Below are 24,519 nucleotides of genomic sequence, written 5' to 3' on the forward strand. Positions count from 1 at the left end.
TCATGTTTTCCCGCTCTTTTCCCCCTCATATTTCTCTTTTATCTTCATATTTCCCTTTTCACTCTCATATTTCCCCACCTTTTCCCCTCATATTTCCCTTTTCCCTTCATAATTCCCTTTTCCCCTCACGTTTTCCCGCCCTTTTTTCTCCCCTCACGTTTTCCCGCTCTTTTCCCCCCTCATATTTCCCTTTTCCCCTCATATTTCTCTTTTCTCTTCATATTTCACCACCTTTTTCACTCATATTTCCCTTTTCCCCTCATATTTTTCTTTTCTCTTCATATTTCCCTTTTCCCCTCACATTTTCCCGCCCTTTTTGCTCCCCTCACGTTTTCACCCTCATATTTCCCTTTTCCCCTCATGTTTTCCCACCTTTTCCCCTCATATTTCTCTTTTCTCCTCATATTTTCTCGCCTTTTTTCCCCTCACATTTCCGTCCCTTTTCCCCTCATGTTTCCCACCTTTTTCCCCTCACATTTTCCCGCTCTTTTCTTCCCTCATATTTCCCTTTTTCCCTCACATTTTTTCTCCATTTTCCCCTCACATTTCCCCTTTTCCCTTCATCTTTTCCCCTCACATTTCCCACCTTTTCCCCCCCTCATGTTTTCCCTGCCTTTTTCCCCTCATATTTCCACCCCTTTTCCCCTCATGTTTCCCATTCTTTTTCCCCTCACATTTTCCCGCCTTTTTTCCCCCTCATATTTCTCTTTTCCCCTCACATTTTCCCACCCTTTTCCCCCTCATATTTCCCTTTTCTCCTCATATTTCCCTTTTTTCTCCATATTTCCCTTTTCCCCTCACATTTTCCCGCCCTTTTCCCCTCAAAATCCCCCCCAAACTGGGACCCCCCCCTGCCCCTTACTGGGAGCACTGGGAGCTTCTGGCTCCGCCCCCTTTTGTATTTATTAAAGGTTTTTTGGGACAAAAATCTCCTTTTTTTGGTCATTTTTGTGGGAGGGGCTGGCTGAGCCCTAATGAGGTTTTGCTAATGATGTTTGTTAATTACGGTGAATAAAATTAAATATTGTTAAAATTGTAATAATGGTTGGTAATTGTATTGGTAATTAGGATGCGAGGGTAAAATAATAATAATAATAATAATAATAATAATAATAATAATAATAATAATAATAATAATAATAAATTATATTAGTAATCATGACTTGAGGGCAAAAGAATAATAATAATAATATTAATATTAATATTACCTTTAATTATAATCACCAATTAGAATGAATAAAATTTAATATTATTAAAATAATTTTAATAGTAGGTAATTATATTGGTAATTATGACTTAAGGGAATAATAATTATAATTATAATTAAAATTATAATTATAATTAAGTTATTAATAATATTATTAATAATAATTAATAATGTTCCTAATAATAGTAGGAAAATATTATGAAAAATAACGAAAATATAACAAAAAAAAACCCAAAAACACAGGGAAAAAATAATTCAAACCCAATTAAAACCCATCACATAATTAACCCAAAATTTACCAATTTTTTACCACCAAATTCCCATCAAAAAATCCCAATTTTCCCCCAAAAAAACGACTCCGGCACCGGCGCTCAAGCCACACCCATTTATTGCAGAGCAAGCCCCGCCCTCAGCGGAGGAGGGGCAGCAGCAGGAAGGGGAGGAGCCACCCGGGCCCGCCCAGCGATTGGCCCCGCCCCACCGGGCCCTTGATCCCGTCCTTGCGCCCCATTGGCCGCCTGGGGGCCACGTGACCGGCAGCCATCTTGTCTCCATCGGCCATCTTGTTTCCGTCGGCCATCTTGTCTCCGTCGGCCATCTTGTTTCTGTCGGCCATCTTGTCTCCATCGGCCATCTTGTTTCCATCGGCCATCTTGTCTCCGTCGGCCATCTTGTCTCTGTCAGCCATTTTGTCTCCGTCGGCCATTTTGTCTCTGTCGGCCATCTTGTTTCCGTCGGCCATCTTGTCTCCGTCGGCCATCTTGTTTCCGTCGGCCATTTTGTTTCCGTCGGCCATCTTGTCTCCGTCAGCCATCTTGTTTCCGTCGGCCATCTTGTCCCTGGTGACCATCCTGCCACTGGCAGCCATCTTGTCTCCGTCACCAATCTTATCCCCATCAGCCATTTTGCCCCCGTCCGCCATTTTGTCCCCGTCTGCCATTTTGCCCCCGGCAGCCATCTTGCCCCCGGCAGCCATCTTGCCCCCAGCAGCCCTCTTGCCCCCGGCGCCCACGTCGCGCTCGGGCGCGGCCGTTTTCCCATCACCAGCACCCACGTGATCACCGGCGGCCATATTGCCGCCACCACCACCGGCGGCAGCCATCTTGCCGCGGGTGCCATTTTTCCCGCCCCCGTCTGCCGTGGCATTTTCGGGCGCGGCCGTGGGGGCGTGGCCGTGCGGCAGCAGCTCCAGCCGGGGCAAATCGGGCGAGAACAAACTCTTGTCGGCCATCTTGTCGTTGCAGAGGTCGCCACGGCAACAGGAGCCGGCCAATGAGGCGTCGGCGTCGCCGCGGCGCTCGGGGGCGCAGCCGCCATCGGGGACGCAGCCCCGCAGCTCCCGCCACAAGGTGACGTTACCTGAGGGAGGAAGGCGTGGTTTAGCGCGAAGTGGGCGGGGCTTAGAGCGGAGGGGGCGGGGTTTCGGGGCCTCACCGGCGCGCAGGGTGACGTTGCCATGGAAACAGGCGCGGAGGTCGCCGTAGCAATGGACGATGGTGGTGGGGGGGCAGGGCCCGGCCTCGGGGCAGCCGTAGCAGCGCAGGCCGTTGGGGGAGGGGGCGGAGCTGTTGGCTGGGGGGAGGGGCCAGGGGGAGGGGTCAGGGGGGGTCAACCCCACAAGCCCCTCCCCAAATCCCTGCACTGGGAGAGGCCCCGCCCCCCCCAACGCCTTCCCAGTACATCCCAGTATAAACCAGTCAGTCACAATCTCCTCCCGGCTCCGCCCACTCCCCTCACAGTCCATCCCAGTCCCTCCCAGTCCATCCCAGTCCCTCCCAATCCCCTCCCAGTCCCTCCCAGTTTATCCCAGTCCCTCCCAACCCCTCCCAATCCCCTCCCAGTCCCTCCCAGTTTATCCCAGTCCCTCTCAGTCCCTCCCAGTCCCTCCGAACCCCTCCCAATCCCCTCCCAATCCCCTCCCAGCCCCTCCCAGTCCCTTCCCAGCCCCTCCCAGTCCCTCCCAGTCCCCTCCCAGTCCCTCCCAGTCCCTCCCAGTCCCTCCCAGTTTATCCCAGTCCCCTCCCAGTCCCTCCCAATCCCCTCCCACTCCCTCCCAGTCCCTCCCAACCCCTCCCAATCCCCTCCCAGTCTATCCCAGTCTATCCCAGTCCCTCCCAGTCCCCTCCCAGTGCCCCGTACCGGCCGGGGGCGGTTCCTGCTGCCCGCCCTGGGGCGGTTCCCGCTGCCGTTGCCCCCCCAGGGGCAGTTCTCCGTTGCACGCCTCCCCCCGGCAGTTGCGGCGCCGCTCGAAGGCCACGAGGCCGGGCAGGGTCAGGGCCCTGGCCAGCGACCCCGGCTGACCCCGGCCACACCCACGCCAGCCCAGGGTCAGCTGACCGTGGCCTGGGGGGTCAGAGGTCACAGGGGTCAGTGGGGGAGGGGTCAGTGGGGGCGTTTGGGAGGGGTGGGAGGGACTGGGAGGGGACTGGGAGGGACTGGGGAAGGGTTAAAGGGGGATTTGGGGTCACTGGTTTATACTGGGAGGGACTGGGAGGGACTGGGAGGGACTGGGAGGGGATTGGGAGGGACTGGGATAAACGGGGAGGGACTGGGATAAACTGGGAGGGACTGGGATAGGGTTAAAGGGGGATTTGGGGTCACTGGTTTATACTGGGAGGGAACTGGGAGGGGACTGGGAGGGGACTGGGATAAACTGGGAGAGGGATGGAATGGACTGGGATGGACTGGGAGGGGATTGGGAGACAATGGGAGGGACTGGGAAAGGGTTAAAGGCGATTTGGGGTTACTGGTTTATACTGGGAGGGACTGGGAGGGGATTGAGAGGGACTGGGAGGGAATGAGAAAGGGTTAAAGGGGGATTTGGGGTTACTGGTTTGTACTGGGAGGGGATTGGGGGCCATGGGAGGGCCTGGGAAAGGGTTAAAGGGAGATTTGGAGTTACTGGTCTATACTGGTCTATACTGGTCTATACTGGGAGGGCCTGGGGAAGGGTTCAGGGGGGATTTGGGGTCACTGGTCTATACTGGTTTGTACTGGTCTATACTGGGAGCCCGCACTCACTCCAGGTCACGGCCGCCAGGGCCTCCCCGCAGACGTCGCTGCTGTCGGGACAGGCGACATCGGTGACGTCACGGCAGGAGCCGCCATCGTCATCATCATCATCGTCACCGCAGCGGAGGCAGCGCAGCCCCAGAGATCCTGCCCCATAGATGGGGGAGCCATGGGTCAGGGACCCCAAAAACGGCCCCATAGATCCCTGCCCCATAGAGCCCTGCCCCATAGATTGGGGAGCCGTGGGTCAGGGACCCCAAAAACGGCCCCATAGAGCCCTGCCCCATAGAGCCCTGCCCCATAGATCGGGGACCCACGGGTCAGGGACCCCAGAAACTGCCCCATAGAGCCCTGCCCCAAAAACTGCCCCATAGATCCCTGCCCCATAGATCGGGGACCCACAGGTCAGGGACCCCAAAAACTGCCCCATAGAGCCCTGCCCCATAGATCCCTGCCCCATAGATCGGGGAGCCATAGGTCAGGGACCCCAAAAACTGCCCCATAGAGCCCTGCCCCATAGATCCCTGCCCCATAGATCAGGGACCCATAGGTCAGGGACCCCAAAAACTGCCCCATAGATCCACCCTATAGAGCCCTGCCCCATAGATCCACCCCATAGAACCTGCCCCACATCCCACCCCATAGATCACTGGCCCCATAAACTGCCCCATAGAGCCCTGCCCCATAGAGCCCTGACCCCAAAAACTGCCCCATTGATCACCCCATAGGTCAGGGACCCATAGAGCCCTGCCCCATAGATCAGGGACCCCAAAAACTGCCCCATAGAGCCCTGCCCCATAGAGCCCTGACCCCAAAAACTGCCCCATAGATCCACCCCACCATCATCATCCTCACTGCAGCTGAGGCAGCGCAGCCCCAGAGATCCTGCCCCATAGATTCACCCTATAGAGCCCTGCCCCACAGATTCTGCCCCATAGACACTCTATAAACTGCCCCATAGATCCACCCCATAGAGTCTGTCCCACATCCCGCCCCATAGATCACTGGCCCCATAAACTGCCCCATGGAGCCCTGAGCCCATAAACTGCCCCATAGATCCACCCCATAGATCACTGCCCTATAGATCAGTGCCCCATGGGGCCCTGACCTCATAAAGTGCCCCATAGATCAGTGACCCCACACATCCCTGCCCCATAGATCAGTGCCCCCATAAATCCCGCCCCATAGACCCCTGCCCCATAGATCAAGGCCCCATAAACTGCCCCCATAGATCAGTGACCCCACAAATCCCACCCCATAGATCAGTGCCCTATACATCCCACCCCACAGAGCCCTGACCCCACAGATCAGTGCCCCATAGATTCCCATCCCATGGATCCCCACCCCCCACATTCCCACCCCACACCTCCCCAACCCCACCCCACGCGTCACCGGCCCCGAACGCCCCAAATGTCACCGCGCCCTCCCCGCGGGCCCGGACGTGCCCCGGCCTGTCCTGCCCGACCCACGGCACGCCCTGAACCCCCCTGCCCCATAGATCCTGACCCCGCCCCATAGAAACCCCCCCTGCCCCATAGAAACCCCCCCTGGCCCATAGAGCTCAGCCCTAAATCCCCCTGCCCCACAGATCTGATCCTGCCCCATAGAGCTCAGACTTGACACCCCGTCTGCCCCATAGATCTGACCCTAAACACCCCCTGCCCCACAGATCCCGGCACTGGCACTGCCCTGCCCCACAGATCTGACCCCAAACTCTCCCTGCCCCATAGATCTGACCCTAAATCCTCCTGTCCCACAGATCTGATCCTGACCCATAGATCTGACCCTGCCCCACAGATCTCAGCCCTGACACCCCCCCTGCCCCATAGATCCTGACCCCTGAACCCCCCTGCCCCACAGATCTCAGCCCTGACACCCCCTCTGCCCCATAGATCCGACCCCAAACTCCTCCTACCCCACAGATCTCAGCCCTGACAACTCCCCTGCCCCACAGATCCGACCCCACACAACCCCTGCCCCACAGAGCTCAGCCCTGACATTCACTTGCCCCATAGATCCGACCCCAAACACCCCTTTTCTGCCCCACAGACCCCTGACCCACAGATTTCATCCCTGACCCCCCCCGCCCCATAAATCTGACCCCAAGACCCCCAGAGCCCCATAGCTCTGATCACCAACAGCCCCTGCCCCATAGATCTGACCCTAAACTCCCCCTGCCCTACAGATCTCAGCCCTGACACCCTCCCTGCCCCACAAGTCCTGACCCCTTCCCACCCCTCAAATACCCCCCAAATCCCCCCCAGGTGCCCCAAAATGCCCCAAAATGCCCCCAAATCCCCCCCGTACCTGGCAGCAGCAGCAGCAGCAGCAGCAGCGGCCGCGCCCCCCCCATGGCCCGGCCCCACATCCCGGCCCGGCCCCGGCCCGTGGGGCAGAACCGCCCCCATTTATGGGAACGGGGCCGGGTGGGGCCGGGTGGGGCCCCCTCGGGGCTCCCCGCCCCACGGCGAGGCCAAGGGAGCCCCACGGGCCCCACGGAGAGGGTTCAGGGAATGGAGAGGGGGAAAAACCCAGAGCTCTGCCCCATAGAAACCCCATAGAAAATCTCAGAGAAAATCCCATAGAAAACCCCACAGGAAACCCCATAGGTCTGCCCCATAGCAGGGTCTCAAAGCTCTGCCCCATAGAAAATCCCATAGAAAATCCCACAGCTTGGCCCCATAGGAAATCTCATAGCACAGCCCCATAGAAAATCCCATTGCTCTGCCCCATAGAAAACCCCATAGAAGCCCCACAGAAACCCCACAGGAAACCCTATAGGTCTGCCCCATAGCAGGGTCTCAAAGCTCTGCCCCATAGAAAATCCCATAGAAAATCCCACAGCTTGGCCCCATAGGAAATCTCATAGCACAGCCCCATAGAAAATCCCATTGCTCTGCCCCATAGAAAACCCCATAGAAGCCCCACAGAAACCCCACAGGAAACCCTATAGGTCTGCCCCATAGCAGGGTCTCAAAGCTCTGCCCCATAGAAAATCCCACAGCTTGGCCCCATAGGAAATCTCATAGCACAGCCCCATAGAAAACCCCATAGAAGCCCCACAGCTCTGCCCCACAGCAGAGCTCTGCCCCATAGAAAACCCCATAGAAAACCCCATAGCCCAGCCCCATAGAAAACCCCACAGCTCTGCCCCATAACTCTGCTCTTAACAGGATCCTAAATGGTCTCTGCCCCATAGAAAATCCTAAAGAGGGTCCCACAGCTCTGCCCCATAGAAAACCCCATAGAAACCCCACAGCTCTGCCCCATAGAAAACCCCAAAGCTCTGCCCCATAGCGGGGTCCTAAATGGTCTCTGCCCCATAGAAACCCCATAGAAACCCCACAGCTCTGCCCCATAGCCCCCCCCCCCCGACCCCTCCCCCAATCGCCCCTCCCCCCACCCCTGGGGGTTTTTAACCCCTTCCTGCCCCCACCCCTCCCCCAGGTCCATCAATGGGGCGGGGCCGGCCCCACCCTAAACCTGTGGGGCAGCGAGGAGGAGGAGGAGGGGGAGGAAGAGCAGGGGGGGGAGGGGCCCGAGCGGGGGGGGAGGGGCGGCGCTGGGAGGGGCGGGGTCACCGGGGAGGGCGTTGCAAAAATGGCCGCGGCAGCAGCGCAGCCCCATAGGAGCCCCCATAGAGGCCCCCGGCCCCATAGAATCCCCCATAGAATCCCCCGCAGATCCTCCCTGCCCCATAGATCCGCCCGGACCCATAGAATCCCCTATAGATTCTCCCTGCCCCATAGAGCCCCCCGGCCCCATAGATCCTCCCGGCCCCATAGATTCCCCCATAGGGTCCCCCGGCCCCACAGAGCCCCCCCAGAGCCCCCCCAGCCCCACGGGGCTCTGGCACCACTCGGGGCTGGCGCAGCCTCGGAGCAGCCACGGGGACCCCGCGGGACCTGGGGGGGGAAATGGGGAGGGGTCAGGGGGGCCCCGGCCCCACAGAGACCCCAGAGACCCCATAGAGACCCCATAGAGATCATCCTGCCCCATAGAGACCCCAGAGAGACCCCGGCCCCACAGAGACCTCATAGAGACCCCCTGGCCCCACAGAAACCCCAGAGAGATCCCCCGGCCCCATAGAGACCCCCCCCGGCCCTATAGAGACCCCATAGAAACCCCATAGAAATCCCCACCCCATAGAGCTCCTCTTGGCCCCATAGAGACCCCATCGAGACCCCAGCCCCATAGAAACCCCACAGAGAACATCCTGCCCCATAGAGACCCCATAGAAATCCCCACCCCATAGAGACCCCAGAGAGACCCCAGCCCCATAGAAACCCCATAGAAACCCCCTGGCCCCATAGAGACCTCATAGAAACCCCATAGAAACCCCCTGGCCCCATAGAGACCCCACAGAGACCCCCATAGAAACCCCATAGAGATCATCCTGCCCCACAGAGACCCCAGAGAGACCCCGGCCCCACAGAGACCCCAGAGAGACCCCAGCCCCATAGAAACCCCACAGAGAACATCCTGCCCCATAGAGAACCCTCCCAGCCCCATAGAGACCCCATAGCGACCCCATAGAAATCCCCACCCCATAGAGACCCTATAGGAACCTTCACCCCATGGAGCCCCTCTTGGCCCCATAGAGACCCCACAGAGACCCCAGCCCCATCGAGACCCCATAGAGATCATCCTGCCCCATAGAGACCCCATAGAGAACCCATAGAGACCCCCAGCCCCATAGAAACCCCATAGAGACCCCCTGGCCCCACAGAGACCCCAGAGAGACCCCACAGAGACTCCTCCGGCCCCATAGAAACCCCATAGAGACCCCGAGACCCCCGTGGCCCCATAGGGACCCCCCCCCCAATTCCACCCCTCCCCCACCTCGGCCCCAGGCGGTGACGCAGCGGCCCCGCCCCCACGCGCAGCGCAGGGGGGCGGGGCCTTCCGAGGGGGCGGAGCCTTCCGAAGGGGCGGGGCCGTCATAGCCCCAACAGCTCAAGCCTGAGGGCGGCCCGGCCTCTGCACCAGCATGGACCAGTAAAAACCAGTAAGGACCAGTAAAAACCAGTTTAAACCAGTTCAAACCAGCACAGACCAGTATAAACCAGTGCCCCCGTCACACTGAAATCCCTCCCAGTCCCTCCCAGTATAAACCAGTGACTCCAAATCTCCATTTAATCCTTTCCCAGTCCCTCCCAGTCCCTTCCTGTTTGTCCCAATCCCATCCCAGTAGCTCCCAGTTTGATCCCAGTCCCTCCCAGTCCCTCCCAGTATAAACCAGTGACCCCAAATCCCCCTTTAACCCTTTCCCAGTCCCTCCCAGTCCCTCCCAGTTTATCCCAGTGCCCTCCCAGTACAAACCAGTAACCCCGAATCTCCATTTAAGCCTTTCCCAGTCCATCCCAGTCCCTCCCAATCCCATCCCAGTCCCTCCCAGTATAAACCAGTAACCTCAAATCCCCCTTTAACCCTCTCCCAGTCACTCCCAGTTGCTCCCAGTTTGATCCCAGTCCCCCCCAGTTTATCCCAATCCCATCCCAGTCTCTCCCAGTCGCTCCCAGTCCATTCCCAGTCGCTCCCAGTATAAACCAGTGACCCCAAATCCCCCTTTAACCCTTTCCCAGTGCCCCCAGTCTCACCCAGTTCGCACTGGGCGCTCTCGCAGCACTTTAGCGCCACCCGGCGGCCGCGGCCGGAATCGAACGCGAGGAGGCCCCGGCAGGGCCCGGCCTGGCCACACCCCCGGAGCCGACGCCCCTCCCCCTCTGCGGGGTCACGGGGCGGGGTCACGGGGATGGCCCCGCCCACATAGAAAAAAAAAAAAAGACCCCAAAGCCCCCAAGCCCCGCCCCCAGGTTAAAAAACTCCTCCCATCCCCGATGTGGCCACGCCCCCTTTTCCATGCTCCTCCCACACACTCAAAACCCCTCCCCCGTCGTGACCCCTCCCCCCACTGTGGCCCCGCCCCCCAGCCCCTCCCCCACCTCCATCGGGTCCCCTGCTGATGACGTCAATGCAGCGATCCTGGGGGCGGGGGCAGGGCAGCGCCGGGAGGGGGGAGGGGCAGGAACCGTCACAGGTGGGGCAGAGCCGGGGGGCGGGGCCTGGACCGGGATAAACCAGTAAAAACCAGTATAAACCAGTATGGACCAGTATAAACCAGTTTAAACCAGTTTGGACCAGTTTGGACCAGTTTGGGCCGCTCCCATCCCCCCTCACTCACCGGTTCCGTTGCTGGGCGTGTCGTGGGCGTGGCTCCCGCCGGGCCCCGCCCCCTTTTCCTCCGGCCCCTCCCCCCAGCGCTCCTCGCGCAGCGTCACGAGCTCCCCGCGGGATCGGAACGTGATGACGACATCGGGCGGGCCCGTGACGTCACAGCCGCTCTCCTCCCGCCGCAGCTCGAGCCCGTCTGGGGGGGGGGGGGAGGGGTGGGAACCAAGGAGGAGTGACCCCGCCCCCTCCCCCTTGGCCCCTCCCCCTTGGCTCCTCCCCCCCCCGGTACCTCTGAGTGACGTCAGCGTCGTGCGGCGGCAAACGGCGCGGGGGGCGGGGCAGAGGGCGGGGCGGCAGCCGGTGACGTCACAGAGGGGACAGCGCAGGGCGGGGACGGCTGGGGAGGGGGGGGGGGAGGGGAGGGGAAGGGGGGGGAGGGGTGAGACCCCCACCCCCCACCCACAAAAAAAAGGGGGAAAATTTAAAATAAAAAATTCCCACCCCTCCCCCACCCACCGAAAAATAACCCCGGGGGGGTGGGGGAGGGGTAAAAGATGGGGGAGGGGCATAGGGTGGGGGACACCCCTCAAAACCCCCCCCCCGCAAAAAAACCCAAAAAATTCCCAAAAAAATTTCCCCGCCCCTCCCCCACCCAGAGGCGACCCGGAGGGGGTGGGGGAGGGGGTTCCAGGTGGGTGGGGGAGGGGTTTCCGGGGTGGGGGAGGGGTTATCTGTTCCCAGCAGCCCCCAGGCCACGACCCAGCCCCACCCCCACCCCCACCCCATCCTCGGCCGCCTTTGGGGCCCCTCCCCCACCCCCGGGGGGTTTTTTGGCGCCCTTTTTATAAGGAGGGGAAGGGGGAGGGGGCGGGGCCGAGCGCAAACCACGCCCACCCCCCCTCCCCTCCCCCCCCAATCCATTCCGCCCCTCCCCCACCCTCAATTTCCTCTTTTTGGGGTTTTTATTTTGGGGCACGAAATGGGGAAATGAGGAGTGGGGGAGGGGCGGGATGGAGGCGGGGGAGGGGCCGAGCCCGCCCCTCCCCCCCCCGTTCATTGACACCAATCGGAGCTGACCAATCAGAGCCGCTTTATTTAAATGAGGTGGGGGAGGGGCCAATAAATAGGGCCTGGGGGTGGGGGAGGGGCGCTCAGGGCAGCAGGAGGGGGAGGGGCAGCAGGAGGGGGAGCAGGAGGGGGAGGGGCCTGGAGGAGAAAGGGGCGGAGCTTTGGAGGCCCGGGGGGGGGAGGGGCGGCCGTGACCGGGAAAGCCGCGTGGGGGGCGGGGCCTCGGCAGGGGGGCGGGGCCTCCCCGGCCATGACGTCACCGCCCGGCGCCACCATGATGGCGTCGGCTGCGGAAGGGGCGGAGCTTGCCGGGGGTGACGTCATGGGGGCGGGGGCGGTGCCCCAGGAGCAGCCGGGATCGGGGGGCGGGGCCGCGGCCTCCGTGGTGACGTCACTGCCATTGGCCACCAGCGATTGGTCACCTCCTGGGGGCGTGGTCACGGGTGACGTCACCGTGGTGGCATCTCCATGGACTTCATTGAGGTGCCCCAAAGTGTCCCCAGGGCCACCGGTGACATTGGGCGGGGCCGTCCCCTCCGTGGTGACGTCACCGCCGTTGGCCAACAGGGATTGGTCGCCTCCTGGGGGCGTGGTCACAGAGGTCACCATGGTGGTGGCATCTCCATGGACTTCATTGAGGTGTCCCAAAGTGTCCCTGGGGTCACTGGTGGCACTTGTCACCTCCATGGCCACGTCCCCATTGGTGCCCACCAGGACTTTGTCACCTCCTGGGGGCGTGGTCACAGATGTCACCATGGTGGTGGCATCTCCGGGGGCTTCAGGGACGCGTCCCAAAGTGTCCCAGGAGCAGTTGGTGGCACCGGGCTGGGCCGTCCCCTCCATGGCCACGTCCCCATTGGTTCCCACCAGGACTTTGTCACCTCCTGGGGGCGTGGTCACCGGTGCCACCATGGTGGTGGCATCTCCGGGGGCTTCGGTGACGCGTCCCAAAGTGTCCCCAGGGCCACAGAGGACGCGTGGAGCCTCTGTCCCCTCCATGGCCACGTCACCAGTGGTGGCCGCCAGGACTTTGTCACCTCCTGGGGACACTGGGACAGAGGTCACTGTGGTGGTGGCATCTCCATAGACTTCATTGAGGTGTCCCACGATGTCCCCAGGGTCACCAGTCACACCTGGGTCACCTGTCACCTCCATGGCTGCATCGCTCTGGGTGCCCACCAGGACTTTGTCACTTCCTGGGGACGTGGTCACCGGTGCCACCACGGTGGTGGCATCTCCGGGGGCTTCATTGAGGTCTCCAACCATGTCCCCAGGGTCACCGGTGACATTGGGCTGGGCTGTCCCCTCCACACCGACGTCACTCTGGGTGCCCACCAGCACTTTGTCACTTCCTGGGGACGTGGTCACCGGTGCCACCACGGTGGTGGCATCTCCATAGACTTCATTGAGGTCTCCAACCATGTCCCCAGGGTCACCGGTGACATTGGGCTGGGCTGTCCCTTCCACACCGACGTCACTCTGGGTGCCCACCAGCACTTTGTCACTTCCTGGGGCTGTGGTGACAAAGGTGACCACGGTGGTGGCATCTCCGGGGGCTTCATTGAGGTGTCCCAAAGTGTCCCTGGGGTCACTGGTGGCACCAGGCTGGGCTGTCCCCTCCATGGCCACATTCCCATTGGTGGCTGCCAGGACTTTGTCACTTCCTGGGGACACTGTGACAGAGGTCACCGTGGTGGTGGCATCTCCGGGAGCTTCATTGAGATGTCCAATGATGTCCCCAGGGCCACGGGTGACACTCGGATCTTCTGTCCCCTCCATGGCTACATCGCTCTGGGTGCCCACCAGCACTTTGTCACCTCCTGGTGTCATTGTCACGGGTGCCACCACGGTGGTGGCATCTCCAGGGGCTTCATTGAGGTGTCCAACGATGTCCCCAGAGCCAACAGTGACACCCGGATCTTCTGTCCCCTCCATACTCACATCACCTTGGGTGCCCACCAGCACTTTGTCACCTCCTGGTGTCATTGTCACGGGTGCCACCATTGTGGTGGCATCTCCAGGGGCTTCAGTGACTCCTGCCCCGATGTCCCCAGGGCCACAGAGGACGCGTGTCGCCTCTGTCCCCTCCATGGCCACGTCACCACCGTTGGCCAGGAGCATCTTGTCACTTCCTGGGGATGAGGTCACAGGTGCCACCACGGTGGTGGCATCTCCATAGACTTCATTGAGGTCTCCAACCATGTCTCCAGGGTCACCGGTGACATTGGGCTGGGCTGTCCCCTCCATGGCCACGTCCCCATTGGTGGCTGCCAGCACTTTGTCACCTCCTGGGGACACTGGGACAGAGGTCTCTGTGGTGGTGGCATCTCCATAGACTTCATTGAGGTGCCCCAAAGTGTCCCTGGGGTCACCGGTGACATTGGGCTGGGCCGTCCCCTCCATGGCCACGTCACCACCATTGGCCAGGAGCATCTTGTCACTTCCTGGGGATGTGGTGACCAAGGTGACCACGGTGGTGGCATCTCCGGGGGCTTCATTCAGGTGTCCCAAAGTGTCCCCAGGGCCACAGAGGACACGTGTCTCATCTGTCCCCTCCATGGCCACGTCCCCATTGGTGGCTGCCAGGATTTCGTCACTTCCTGGGGATGTGGTGACAAAGGCGACCACGGTGGTGGCATCTCCAGGGGCTTCATTGAGGTGTCCAACCATGTCCCCAGAGCCAACAGTGACACCCGGATCTTCTGTCCCCTCCACCTTGATGTCACTCTGGGTGCCTACCAGCACCTTGTCACCTCCTGGGGACACTGGGACAAAGGTGACCATGGTGGTGGCATCTCCATAGACTTCATTGAGGTGTCCCAAAGTGTCCCTGGGGTCAGTGGTGGCACCTGGGTCACCTGTCACCTCCATGGCCACGTCCCCATTGGTGGCTGCCAGCACTTTGTCACTTCCTGGGGACGTGGTCACGGGTGCCACCACCGTGGTGGCATCTCCAGGGGCTTCATTGAGGTGTCCCAAAGTGTCCCTGGGGTCAGTGGTGACACTCGGATCTTCTGTCCCCTCCACACCGACATCACCTTGGGTGCCCACCAGGACTTTGTCACTTCCTGGGGCTGTGGTGACAAAGGTGACCACGGTGGTGGCATCTCCATGGGCTTCACTGACATCTCCAACGATGTCCCCAGGGTCACCGGTGACACTGGGCTGGGCTGTCCCCTCCATGGCCACGTCCCCACTGGTGGCCACCAGCACTTTGTCACCTCCTGGGGACACTGGGACAGAGGTCACTGTGGTGGTGGCATCTCCATAGACTTCATTGAGGTGTCCCAAAGTGTCCCTGGGGTCAGTGGTGACACCTGGGTCACCTGTCACCTCCATGGCTACGTCGCTCTGGGTGCCCACCAGGACTTTGTCACCTCCTGGGGACACTGGGACAGAGGTCTCTGTGGTGGTGGCATCTCCAGGGGCTTCATTGAGGTGTCCCAAAGTGTCCCTGGGGTCACCGGTGACACCCGGATCTTCTGTCCCCTCCACCTTGATGTCACCCTGGGTGCCCACCAGCACTTTGTCACCTCCCGGTGTCGCTGTCACAGGTGCCACCACCGTGGTGGCATCTCCGGGGGCTTCACTCGGGTGTCCCACGTTGTCCCCAGGGCCACTCCCGGGTCCTCGTGTCCCCCCCAGCTCGATGTCCCCCCCTGGTGCCACCATGGCGGCGTCCCCGGAGCAGTTGGTGGCCCTGGATGTCCCCAGGGGTGTCCCCGATGTCCCCAGGGTTGTCCCCGATGTCCCCTCAGGTGTCCCCGATGTCCCCGATGTCCCCGATGTCCCCAGGGTCCCCTCGGCTCCTTCGCAGTCCGGGGGCGGCGGTGGGGGAGGGGTCAGCGGTGGGGGAGGGGCGGCGGGGCCGCAGAGCCTGGAGGGGGGAGGGGGTGGGGGTGGGGGAGGGGTGGGGGCGGCCGAGGAGGGGGGAGGGGCACAGAGAGCTGGGGGGGGAGGGGGAGGGGAGAAAGGGGGGGGGGGGGTCAAGGGGGGGGTCATGGAGGGACCCCCCCGGAGACCCCAAAAACACAAAAAAACCCCAAAATCCCAAAAATCCCAAAGAGACCCAAAAAAATCCCAAAAAGCCCAAAAAGCCCAAAGAGACCCCAAAAAAATCCCCAAAAGCCCCAAAAAAATCCCAAACATCCCAAAAAGCCCCAAAAGACCCCAAAAGGGACCCCCCGGAGACACCAAAACCACCAAAGAGACCCCCAAAAAAATCCCAAAAATCCCAAAAAATCCCCAAAAGCCCCAAAAAAATCCTAAATACCCCAAAAAGCCCCAAAAGACCCCAAAAGGGACCCCCGGAGACCCCAAAAACACCAAAGAGACCCCAAAACCCAAAAAAATCCCCAAAAGCCTAAAAAGCCCAAAGAGACCCCAAAAGGGACCCCTGGAGACCCCAAAAAAATCCCAAAAAGCCCAAAAAAATCCCAAACACCCCAAAAAGCCCCAAAGAGACCCCAAAAGGGACCCCCGGAGACCCCAAAAAACCCAAAGAGACCCCAGACCCCAAAAGAGGCCCCAAAACCCCAAAAAGGGACCCCAAAAGACCCCAAGTGACCCCCAAAACCTCAAAGGGACCCCCCAAAAATCCACAAAACCTCAAAGAGGCACCAAAGAGACCCCAAAAGGGACCCCCAGAGACCCCAAGGGGACCCCGGAGCCAAAAGGGACCCAAAGGGAGCCCCCAAATCCCCCATAGAACCCCAAAAATCCCCCAAAATCGCCCCTAGACCCCCATAAATCCCATATGGAACCCCATAAATCCCCCATAGCACCCCAAATTTCCCCATATCCCACCCCATAGCACCCCAAATTCCCCCATAAAACCCCATAAATCCCCCATAGAACCCCAAATTCCCCTCAAGAACCCCCATAGGACCCCAAATCCCCCCATAAATCCCCTACAGAACCCCATAGCACCCCAAAACCCACCCCATAGCACCCCAAATTCCCCCAAATCCCCCCATAAATCTCCTCTAGGACCCCAAATTCCCCCATAAATCCCCCATAGCACCCCATAGGACCCCATAGCACCCCAAATTCCCCCATAGACCCCCATAAATGCCCCATAGACCCCCGTAAATCCCCCATAGCACCCCAAATTTCCCCATAAATCCCCTACAGAACCCAATAAATCCCCTAGAGGACCCCAAATTCCCCCGTAAATGCCCCATAGGGCCCCATAGCACCCCAAATTCCCCCATAGACCCCCATAAATCCCCCATAGACCCCCATAAATCCCCCATAGCACCCCAAATTCCCCCATAAATCCCCCATAGGACCCCAGATTCCTTCATAAAACCCCATAAATCCCATATGGAACCCCATAACCCACCCCATAGCACCCCAAATTCGCCCATAGAACCCCATAAATCCCCCATAAACCCCCCCAACACCCCAAATTCCCCCATAAATCCCCCATAGGACCCCATAGCACCCCAAGTTCCCCCATAGCACCCCATAAATCCCCCATAAATCCCCTACAGAACCCCAAATTCCCCCAAAATCGCCCCATAGCACCCCAAATCCCCCCATAGACCCCCATAAATCCCCCATAGCACCCCATAACCCATCCCATAGCACCCCAAAACCCCCATAAATCCCCCATAGGACCCCAAATTCCCTCATAGGACCCCATGAATCCCCTACAGGACCCCCCAAATTCCCCCATAGCACCCCATGAACCCCCCAAAATCGCCCCATAGCACCCCATAAATCCCATATGGAACCCCATAAATCCCATACAGGACCCCAAATTTCCCCATAAATCCCCTATGGGACCCCACAAATCCCCCATAGGACCCCGATAACCCACCCCATAGACCCCCATAAATCCCCCATAAATCCCCTACAGAACCCCAAATTCCCCCATAAATCCACCATAAATCCCCTACAGAACCCCAAATTCCCCCCAAAATCCCACAAATGCCCCCCAAATCTCACCCAGCAGCGCCAGCAGCGCCATCACCCCCATCCTCATCCTCATCCTCCTCCTCCTCCTCTTCATCCCCCTCGCGTCCATGGCGGGGTCGGGCCCCGCTTGGGGGGAGGGGGGGTCCCTTTAATCCCTTCCCCCCCCCTCCCCCCACCCCGCACCCCCAAAATCCGCCCCGTGGGTGGGGGAGGGGCGGCGGCCTCGGCCCTGGAATGTGGGGCGGCCCCGCCCCCCCCTCAATTATGGGGTACCCCGGCGAGGATTAATTAAAGAAATGGAAATTAATTAATGGGGGCGGCCCCACCCCCCCCACCCACCCCCAGTGACCCCGGGCGGGGCCGGAATTTGGGGTCACCCCTCCCCCCCCCCACCCCCGATATCCGGCCCCACGGATTTGGGGTCAACCCGGGTTTGGGGTCACCCCCATATCCGGCCCTATAGATCTGGGGTCACCCCAATGTCCCACCCCATAGATTTGGGGTCACCCCCAATATCCGGCCCTATAGATCTGGGGTCACCCCAATGTCCGGCCCCACAGATTTGGGGTCACCCCCATATCCGGCCCCATAGATCTGGGGTCACCCCAAGGTCCCACCCCATAGATTTGGGGTCACCCCCAATATCCGGCCCTATAGATCTGGGGTCACCCCCATATCCGGCCCCATAGATTTGGGGTCACCCCAAGGTCCCACCCCATAGATCTGGGGTCACCCCCATATCCGGCCCCACAGATTTGGGGTCACCCCGGGTTTGGGGTCACCCCAATATCCGGCCCCATAGATCTGGGGTCACCCCCCATATCCGGCCCCATAGATCTGGGGTCACCCCAAGGTCCCACCCCATAGATTTGGGGTCACCCCAATGTCCCACCCCATGGATTTGGGGTCACCCCCCATATCCGGCCCCACGGATTTGGGGTCACCCCCATATCCAGCCCCACAGATTTGGGGTTCTCAGTCCCCCTGCCCCACAGATTTGGGGTCTCTCGAGTGCTCCCCACGCATTTGGGGTCCCCTCTGTTCGTGCCCCACAGATTTGGGGCTCTCAGCCCCACAACCCCACAGATTTGGGGTCTCTGAGTCTCAGCCCCACAGATTTGGGATCCCCAGAGATTTTGGGGTCCCCCCCCAGTCCCTGCCCCACAGATTTGGGGTCCTTGCCCCAAAAATTCGGGGTTCTCAGCCCCATAACCCCCATATTGACCCCAGATTTGGGGTCCCCCCCTCCCCCCGTCCCTGCCCCCCATATTTGGGTTCCCCTCCCCCCCCCCCATATTTGTCCGCCGCCCCTCCCCCACTCCCGCTCCGTTCCCACGCCTCAGTTTCGCTCTCGGGGGCGGAGTTTTGGTTCCTCCCGGTCACGTGGTCCCCTCCCGGTCACGTGTCCCGCCCATCACGTGTACCCCCCTCCTTCCCCCCCGATCTCGGTCACGTGTCCCCATCACGTGTCCCCTCCTCTCTCTTTCCACGTGACCTCCCCTCCCCCACTCTCCCGTTTCCCGCCAGGGGGCGCCGGAAGCGCGGGGTGGGCGTGGCCTCGGGGGCAGTTACAAGGGGAAAGGGGAGGGGGCGTGGTTCGCCGTTTGGCCCCGCCCCCCCCGCGCATGCGCGGCGCGGGCGGCGGCGGCGGCGGCTCCGGGAGCGGCTCCGAGCGGTGCGAGCGGCGCGGGGGGGGGGAGGGGCGGGGGGAGGGGGGAGGGGCGGAGGGTGGGGGAGGGACGCAGGGTGGGGGGGAGGGGCGTGGGGAGCGCGGGAACCCCGCCCCTCCCCCCCCGTATCGGCGGCGGCGCGCGGGGCATTGTGGGAGGGGGGAGGGGCGAAGGGATAAAGGGGCGGGGCTTATGGGGTGGTGGGCGGGGCTTAGAAAGGGGAAAACGGGGCCTCGGAAGGTGGGAGGCGCCAAAGGGTTGGGGGAGGGGCTTGTGGAACATAGGAGGGGCTTGTGGGGCTGTGGGCGGGGTTTGGGAATGCAAAGCGGGGCTGGGGAGATGGGAGGGGCTTCGGGGTTTGTGGGCGGGGCTTATGGGATGTGAGAGGGGCCTGGTGCCTTTGTGGGCGTGGCTTTTGAGCTGGTGGGAGGGGCTTGTGACCCAGTGAGGGCTCCCCGGGGTCAGGTGGGTGTGGCCTGGGTCAATGTGGGCGTGTCCCACCCCCGGCAGGGCGTGGCCATGATGGCGGCCGGGCGGGGCCCGGGGAGCGAGGACGGAGCCTTCGAGGAGGAGGAGGAAGAGGAAGAGGAGGAAGAAGAGGAAGAGGAGGAGGAGGAAGAGGAGGAGGAGGAGGAAGAAGCGGCCGGCGGTGAGCGGGGGAGGGGCAAAGGGGGAGGAGGGGGCGGGGCCTAACGGGGAGGGGTGGGGGAGGGGCGCTCACCTGTGCCATTGCCCCTCCCCCATCCCCTCCCCTCCCCCCCCCCCCCCCAGCGCCGCCGGCCCCGCCCGAGGACGACGACGGCGAATCAGAGGAGGCCACGTCGGTGACGTCATCGGGGGACAGCGGCGGCGCCCCCTCCCCCCCCCGCCAACGGCTGCGCAGGTCAGGCCCCGCCCCCATTTCTCATTGACCCCGCCTCCCTCCTCCCCCCACCCCTTTTCATTGGCCCCTCCCCCCCCGCAGGTTCCCGGACCCGCCCATTGGGGGCGGAGCCTCGGCCCTTCCCGGAGCCGCCCTGTGGGGGAGGGGCCTCCCCGGAAGCCTCCGGAACCGCTCCCACCGGAGGGGGCGTGGCCTCCGCCAGCGGCGGCCCCGTGACCACGCCCACGGGGGGCGGGGATTGGCACCGCTGCCCCGAGTGTGGGCGTGGCTTCGGCACCTCGCGGGCGCTCAAGGTCCACCGCAGTTACCACGTGGGCCGGAAGAGGCCCCTCCCCCCGCCCCCCCACGCCCCGCCCCCTCCGCCGGCCCCGCCCCCGCGCTCCCAGAGCCCCTCCCCCGCCCCGTTCAAGTTCCATTACATCTGCGCCGAGTGCGGCCTCGGCTTCGTGGCCCCCGGCGCCCTCGGCGCCCATCGGTGCCACCGGAGCCGCCGCCGACAGCGCCGCCCCTCCCCCACCAACACCCCCCGGGGCCCCTCCCCCCCACCCCCGCGCCGCCCCGCCCCTCCCCCGCCAAGCCCCGCCCCGCCCAGCCCCGCCCCGCGGAGCCCCGCCCCTTTCCGCTGCACCGAGTGCGCCGGGGCCTTCGGCCTCGTGGCCGAGCTGCACGAGCACTACATGCTGCACGCCAGGGGGGAGCTCTAGGACACGCCCACCGCGGGGGGGACACGCCCACCGCGGGGGGGACACGCCCACTGCGAGGGGGACACGCCCACTCGGGTTGGGGACACGCCCACCCCGCTCCCGGTGCGGCCCAATGGGGGGGAGGGAGGAGGAGGAGGAGGAGGAGGAGGAGGCGGTGTCGGCAACAGGAAGTGATGTCATGGATGGAGGGCGTGGCCTGGATGATTTTTTAAATATTTGAATGGGGTGGGTGTGATGTCATTGGGGGTGGTGTTAATGGGGGTGACGTCATCGGCGTGACATCATCAGGATGGGTTTATTTGGTGACGTCATCATGGTGACGTCATGTGGGTGGCATCACTATGGTGACGTCATCGGGGGTTGTGACGATGGGGCTGACGTCATCGGGAGAGTGGCGCCGGTGTGACGTCATCGGGGTGACGTCACGATGGGGGGGTGATGTTTGTGGCGTGACGTCACATGTGACGTCATCGTTGTGACGTCATCGGATTAATGGCGAAGTTGTGACATCATAAGGGGTTATGCTAATGAGATGATGACATTAGCGTGATGTCATCTTACTGGCGTCGTTGGGATAAATGGGTCGGGGTGACGTCATCGGGGTGAGGTCATCGGGGGGGGGTGTGATATCACGGGGATAATGGCACCGGAGTGACGTCATCGATGTGACATCACCGGGCCTGGTGTTAATCGGGTGACGTCATTGTTGTGACGTCACCGGGGTGATTTTACCGGGTGACGTCATCAGGCTGACGTCGACGGGATGACGTCATCAGCGCCAAAGCCCCTCCCCCTTTCTCACCGCTGACGTCACATCCCCCCCCAGTGACATCACACCCTCACGACCAATCACAACCCAGTTCCTCCGCTTTATTCCTTCCCCGCCAAGCCCCGCCCCCTCTCCCCACAAGCCCCGCCCCCTCTCAGAGCTCGCCCCTGGCATGGCGGATGTAGTGCCGGTGCAACGCCCCCTCCCGGGCGAAGCCCCGCCCACACTCCCGGCACTCCAGCGGCGCTGGGGGCGTGGCTTTCCTGCTGGCGGCGGCGGCGGGCGCGGCCTCCCTGTGCTCCGCCCCCCTGTGGGCGTGGCCGCGCTGGTGGCGCAGCAGCGCCGGGGAGGAGCCGAAGGGGCGGGCGCAGACGAAGCAGACGAAGAGCGACCCCCGCAGGCCCAGGGCGAAATCGCGCGGGTGCTGGCGCTTGGCGTGGCGGGCGGCGAAAACGGCGTCGGGGAAGGTGATCAAACACCTGGGGCAGTGCTGGGAGCCCGGAGAGTCTGGGGGGGGACAGACAGACGGACATCAGGACGGACAGACTGACACAGGGACGGACGGACACCCATAGGGACAGGCGGACGGACACCAGGACAGATGGACACCAGGACGGACAGACACCCATGGGGACAGGCAGACGCCCCTCAGGATGGACAGACGGACGGACACCAGGACGGACCGACGCAGCCCAGGACGGACAGACAGCCCTCGGGACGGACAGACGGACACCAGGACAGGCAGACGCCCCTCGGGATGGACATACGGACACCAGGACAGACGGACACAGCCCAGGACGGACAGACGGCCCTCAGGACGGACAGACACCCATAGGGACAGACAGACACCCCTCAGGATGGACAGACGGACACCAGGACAGACGGACACCGGGACAGATGGAACCAGGACAGACGGACACAGCTCGGGGACACTGGGGACACACAGGGACACCTGAGGGACACCTGAGGGACACCTGGGGGACATTGGGGACATCTCTGGGGACACCACAGGGACCCAGCCCAGGGACATTGGGGACATCTCTGGGGGTGGCACTGGGACACAGCCCGGGGCACCCAACCGGTCTGAGGGGACAAAGGGGACAGGGGTGACACCACAGGGGACAGAGGTGACACCACAGGGGACACCACAGGGACATGGGGACAGAGGTGACACCCCTGGGACACCACAGGGACAGAGGTGACACCACAGGGACATGGGGACAAAGGTGACACCAAAGGAACACCCACAGGGACAGAGGTGACACCACAAGGACCCAGCCCAGGGACACTGGGGACACTCAGGGGGTGGCACTGGGACACACGGGGACACTCAGGGGGACAAAGAGGACATTGGGGACACCACAGGGACACCACGGGGACATTGGGGACATCTCTGGGGGACACCACAGGGACCCAGCCCAGGGACATTTGGGACACTCAGGGGGTGGCACTGGGACACCCAGGGGCACCTCTGGGGACATTGGGGACACCCCAGGACCCCCCAGAGACCCTTGGGGACACCTTGGTGACACCCCAGGGGTGGCACTGGGACACCCAAGGGACCCTCCTGGGGACATTTGGGGACACCCAGAGCCCCTCCCCGCCCCTCCCCCACTCACAGGCGGCTCCTCCGCTCCCGGGGGGGCTCCAGGCCCCTCCCCCTCCTTCATCCTCCTCCTCCTCCTCCTCCTCCTCAGGGTGAGGGGAGGGGAGCGCCGAAGGGGGTGGGGCCAACTCCGAGGGGGGCGGGGCCAAATCCGGGGGCTGCGCCATGGGCTGGGGGAGGGGAAAGGGAAAAAGGGGGGGGGGGGTCAGGGGCGACCCCGGAAAGCGCCGGGACCCCCAAAACCCACCCAGGAACCTCCGGGACCCCCCAAACCCGCTCAGGACCCTCCAAACACCGCCCGGGACCCCCCCAGGACCCCCAAAATCCCCTCGGGACCCCCCAAAACACCCCAAGACCCCCCAAAATCCCCCAAAACCACCAGAGACTCCCCAAAATCCCCACAAGACCCCCCCGGGACCCCCCAGAACCCCTAAAATCCCCTCGGAACCCCCCAAAACCCCCTCGCCCCTCACTCGCTCTCGGCGGCCACTTCCGGCTTCCGGTGCGGCGACCACCGGAGCCGCTTCCGGTTCCGGTCTGGGAGTTTTGGCCGCGCCCACTCCGCTGGGTGGAGTGGGCGTGGTTTGAAGCGGGTGATGTCAGTGGTGGCCAATAGGAAAAGGGGGCGGGACTGCGCGGGAGCAGAGGGGCGGGGTTTGGAGCGGCGTTGGCGCCCCATGGAGGAGTGGGAATGTCCCAGTAAAAACCAGTAAAAAACGGTAAAAAACGTTAAAAAAACGGTGAAAACCAGCACGAACCGGTAAAACCAGTGCTCCCAGTACGGTCCAGGAACCCCCAGTCCGCCCCAGTCCCTCCCAGTATAAACCAGTAACCCCAAATCCCCCTTTAACCCTTTCCCGGTTTGTCCCAGTTTTCTATAGAATAATATAGAAATTATTTTTATGTAATTATAATTGCTATATTTATATCAATTTTAAATATATTTATAGAGGAATTTATATAAAAATGCATATTTGAATTTTAAAAAAATGCAATATTAAATAATATTAATTTATTCATATTAAATAATAGTAAATAGTAAATATATTAAATAATAGTAATTTCAAATTTATTTTTATATTCGTGTATTTTACATTTTTATATTTTCATTTTTGTTATTTATTTTTATTACTTTATAATTTGTGTATATTTATATTTTATAACATTTATATCCATATCTATATATTTGATAATTCTATATTTATATATCAATATATTTTTGTATTCTTCTAATATTATGTTTATACATTTTTGTATTTTTATATTTATATTTTATAATCCGTATTTTAATATTTATATTTTAAAGTTAAATTTTTTGTAATTTCCTGATTTTATCTTTATATATTTCTGTATCTTTATATTTTCTAGCTATATTTAAATACTTTATATTTTAATAATTCATATTTTTATATTTTCATTTTACCTTTGAATATTTTATATTTCATACTTCTTGTAATTATTGCTTATATTTTTGTATTTACTTTTTGTATATTTATATTTTTAA

At 60.6% G+C, this 24,519-nt stretch overlaps 4 protein-coding genes across 7 annotated transcripts; 1 reads left to right on the forward strand and 3 right to left on the reverse strand.

The window, feature by feature from the left end:
* Positions 1-1,578: 1,578 nt before the first annotated feature.
* Positions 1,579-11,204, reverse strand: LYPD3 (LY6/PLAUR domain containing 3). 3 transcript variants are annotated; one of them, XM_071419236.1, is made up of 10 exons: positions 11,125-11,204; positions 10,683-10,790; positions 10,404-10,589; positions 10,165-10,284; positions 9,820-9,945; positions 9,062-9,199; positions 4,229-4,366; positions 3,347-3,550; positions 2,642-2,779; positions 1,579-2,566 (listed from the first exon to the last, which is right to left on the reverse strand). In XM_071419236.1, the coding sequence occupies exons 1-10, from the start codon at positions 11,177-11,179 to the stop codon at positions 1,617-1,619; spliced, it is 2,163 nt and encodes a 720-aa protein (XP_071275337.1). In that variant the 5' UTR covers positions 11,180-11,204; the 3' UTR covers positions 1,579-1,616. The 3 variants fall into 3 exon arrangements, with proteins under 3 accessions (XP_071275337.1, XP_071275338.1, XP_071275339.1); XM_071419237.1 differs by lacking the exon at positions 9,820-9,945 and having other exon boundaries at positions 11,125-11,200; XM_071419238.1 differs by lacking the exons at positions 9,062-9,199; positions 9,820-9,945 and having other exon boundaries at positions 11,125-11,194.
* A 269-nt stretch (positions 11,205-11,473) lies between these two features.
* On the reverse strand, positions 11,474-18,617 carry LOC139586080 (apomucin-like). Of its 2 annotated transcripts, XM_071419235.1 has the most exons (3): positions 17,414-18,617; positions 14,995-15,408; positions 11,474-14,682 (listed from the first exon to the last, which is right to left on the reverse strand). In XM_071419235.1, exons 1-3 carry the CDS (start codon positions 17,490-17,492, stop codon positions 11,489-11,491), a joined length of 3,687 nt encoding a protein of 1,228 aa, XP_071275336.1. In that variant the 5' UTR covers positions 17,493-18,617; the 3' UTR covers positions 11,474-11,488. The 2 variants fall into 2 exon arrangements, with proteins under 2 accessions (XP_071275336.1, XP_071275335.1); XM_071419234.1 differs by having other exon boundaries at positions 11,474-15,408.
* A 303-nt stretch (positions 18,618-18,920) lies between these two features.
* Positions 18,921-21,179, forward strand: LOC139586084 (WAS/WASL-interacting protein family member 1-like). Its single transcript, XM_071419241.1, has 4 exons — positions 18,921-19,058; positions 19,564-19,702; positions 19,825-19,936; positions 20,018-21,179. Exons 2-4 carry the CDS (start codon positions 19,573-19,575, stop codon positions 20,850-20,852), a joined length of 1,077 nt encoding a protein of 358 aa, XP_071275342.1. The 5' UTR covers positions 18,921-19,058; positions 19,564-19,572; the 3' UTR covers positions 20,853-21,179.
* Positions 21,180-21,489: 310 nt separating this feature from the next.
* Positions 21,490-23,604, reverse strand: ZNF576 (zinc finger protein 576). The gene is made up of 3 exons (XM_071419247.1): positions 23,489-23,604; positions 23,029-23,185; positions 21,490-21,916 (listed from the first exon to the last, which is right to left on the reverse strand). The coding sequence occupies exons 2-3, from the start codon at positions 23,180-23,182 to the stop codon at positions 21,564-21,566; spliced, it is 507 nt and encodes a 168-aa protein (XP_071275348.1). The 5' UTR covers positions 23,183-23,185; positions 23,489-23,604; the 3' UTR covers positions 21,490-21,563.
* Between the last annotated feature and the right edge of the window lie 915 nt (positions 23,605-24,519).

This window comes from Agelaius tricolor, unplaced genomic scaffold (genome assembly GCF_023055355.1).
Source record: "Agelaius tricolor isolate 1412-34295 unplaced genomic scaffold, bAgeTri1.0.p SCAF_102, whole genome shotgun sequence".
Taxonomy (NCBI): Eukaryota; Metazoa; Chordata; class Aves; order Passeriformes; family Icteridae; genus Agelaius; species Agelaius tricolor.

Excerpts from the sequence above, each read along its gene's own strand:
- LYPD3 (XM_071419236.1), bottom strand. The coding sequence starts at position 11,179 with ATGGGGTGGGGGTGGGGGTGGGGCTGGGTCGTGGCCTGGGGGCTGCTG. Across the intron at positions 9,200-9,819 it reads GAGCGCCCAGTGCGAACTGG|AGGCCGGGCCGCCCTCAGGC; the intron begins GTGAGACTGGGG and ends ATGCTGGTGCAG. Across the intron at positions 3,551-4,228 it reads CCTGGCGGCCGTGACCTGGA|GCCACGGTCAGCTGACCCTG; the intron begins GTGAGTGCGGGC and ends CTGACCCCCCAG.
- LOC139586080 (XM_071419234.1), bottom strand. The coding sequence starts at position 17,492 with ATGGACGCGAGGGGGATGAAGAGGAGGAGGAGGAGGATGAGGATGAGG. Across the intron at positions 15,409-17,413 it reads GGCGCTGCTGGCGCTGCTGG|CTCTCTGTGCCCCTCCCCCC; the intron begins GTGAGATTTGGG and ends CTCCCCCCCCAG.
- LOC139586084 (XM_071419241.1), top strand. The coding sequence starts at position 19,573 with ATGATGGCGGCCGGGCGGGGCCCGGGGAGCGAGGACGGAGCCTTCGAG. Across the intron at positions 19,703-19,824 it reads GGAGGAAGAAGCGGCCGGCG|CGCCGCCGGCCCCGCCCGAG; the intron begins GTGAGCGGGGGA and ends CCCCCCCCCCAG. Across the intron at positions 19,937-20,017 it reads CCCCGCCAACGGCTGCGCAG|GTTCCCGGACCCGCCCATTG; the intron begins GTCAGGCCCCGC and ends CCCCCCCCGCAG.
- ZNF576 (XM_071419247.1), bottom strand. The coding sequence starts at position 23,182 with ATGGCGCAGCCCCCGGATTTGGCCCCGCCCCCCTCGGAGTTGGCCCCA. Across the intron at positions 21,917-23,028 it reads CGGGAGCGGAGGAGCCGCCT|ACTCTCCGGGCTCCCAGCAC; the intron begins GTGAGTGGGGGA and ends GTCCCCCCCCAG.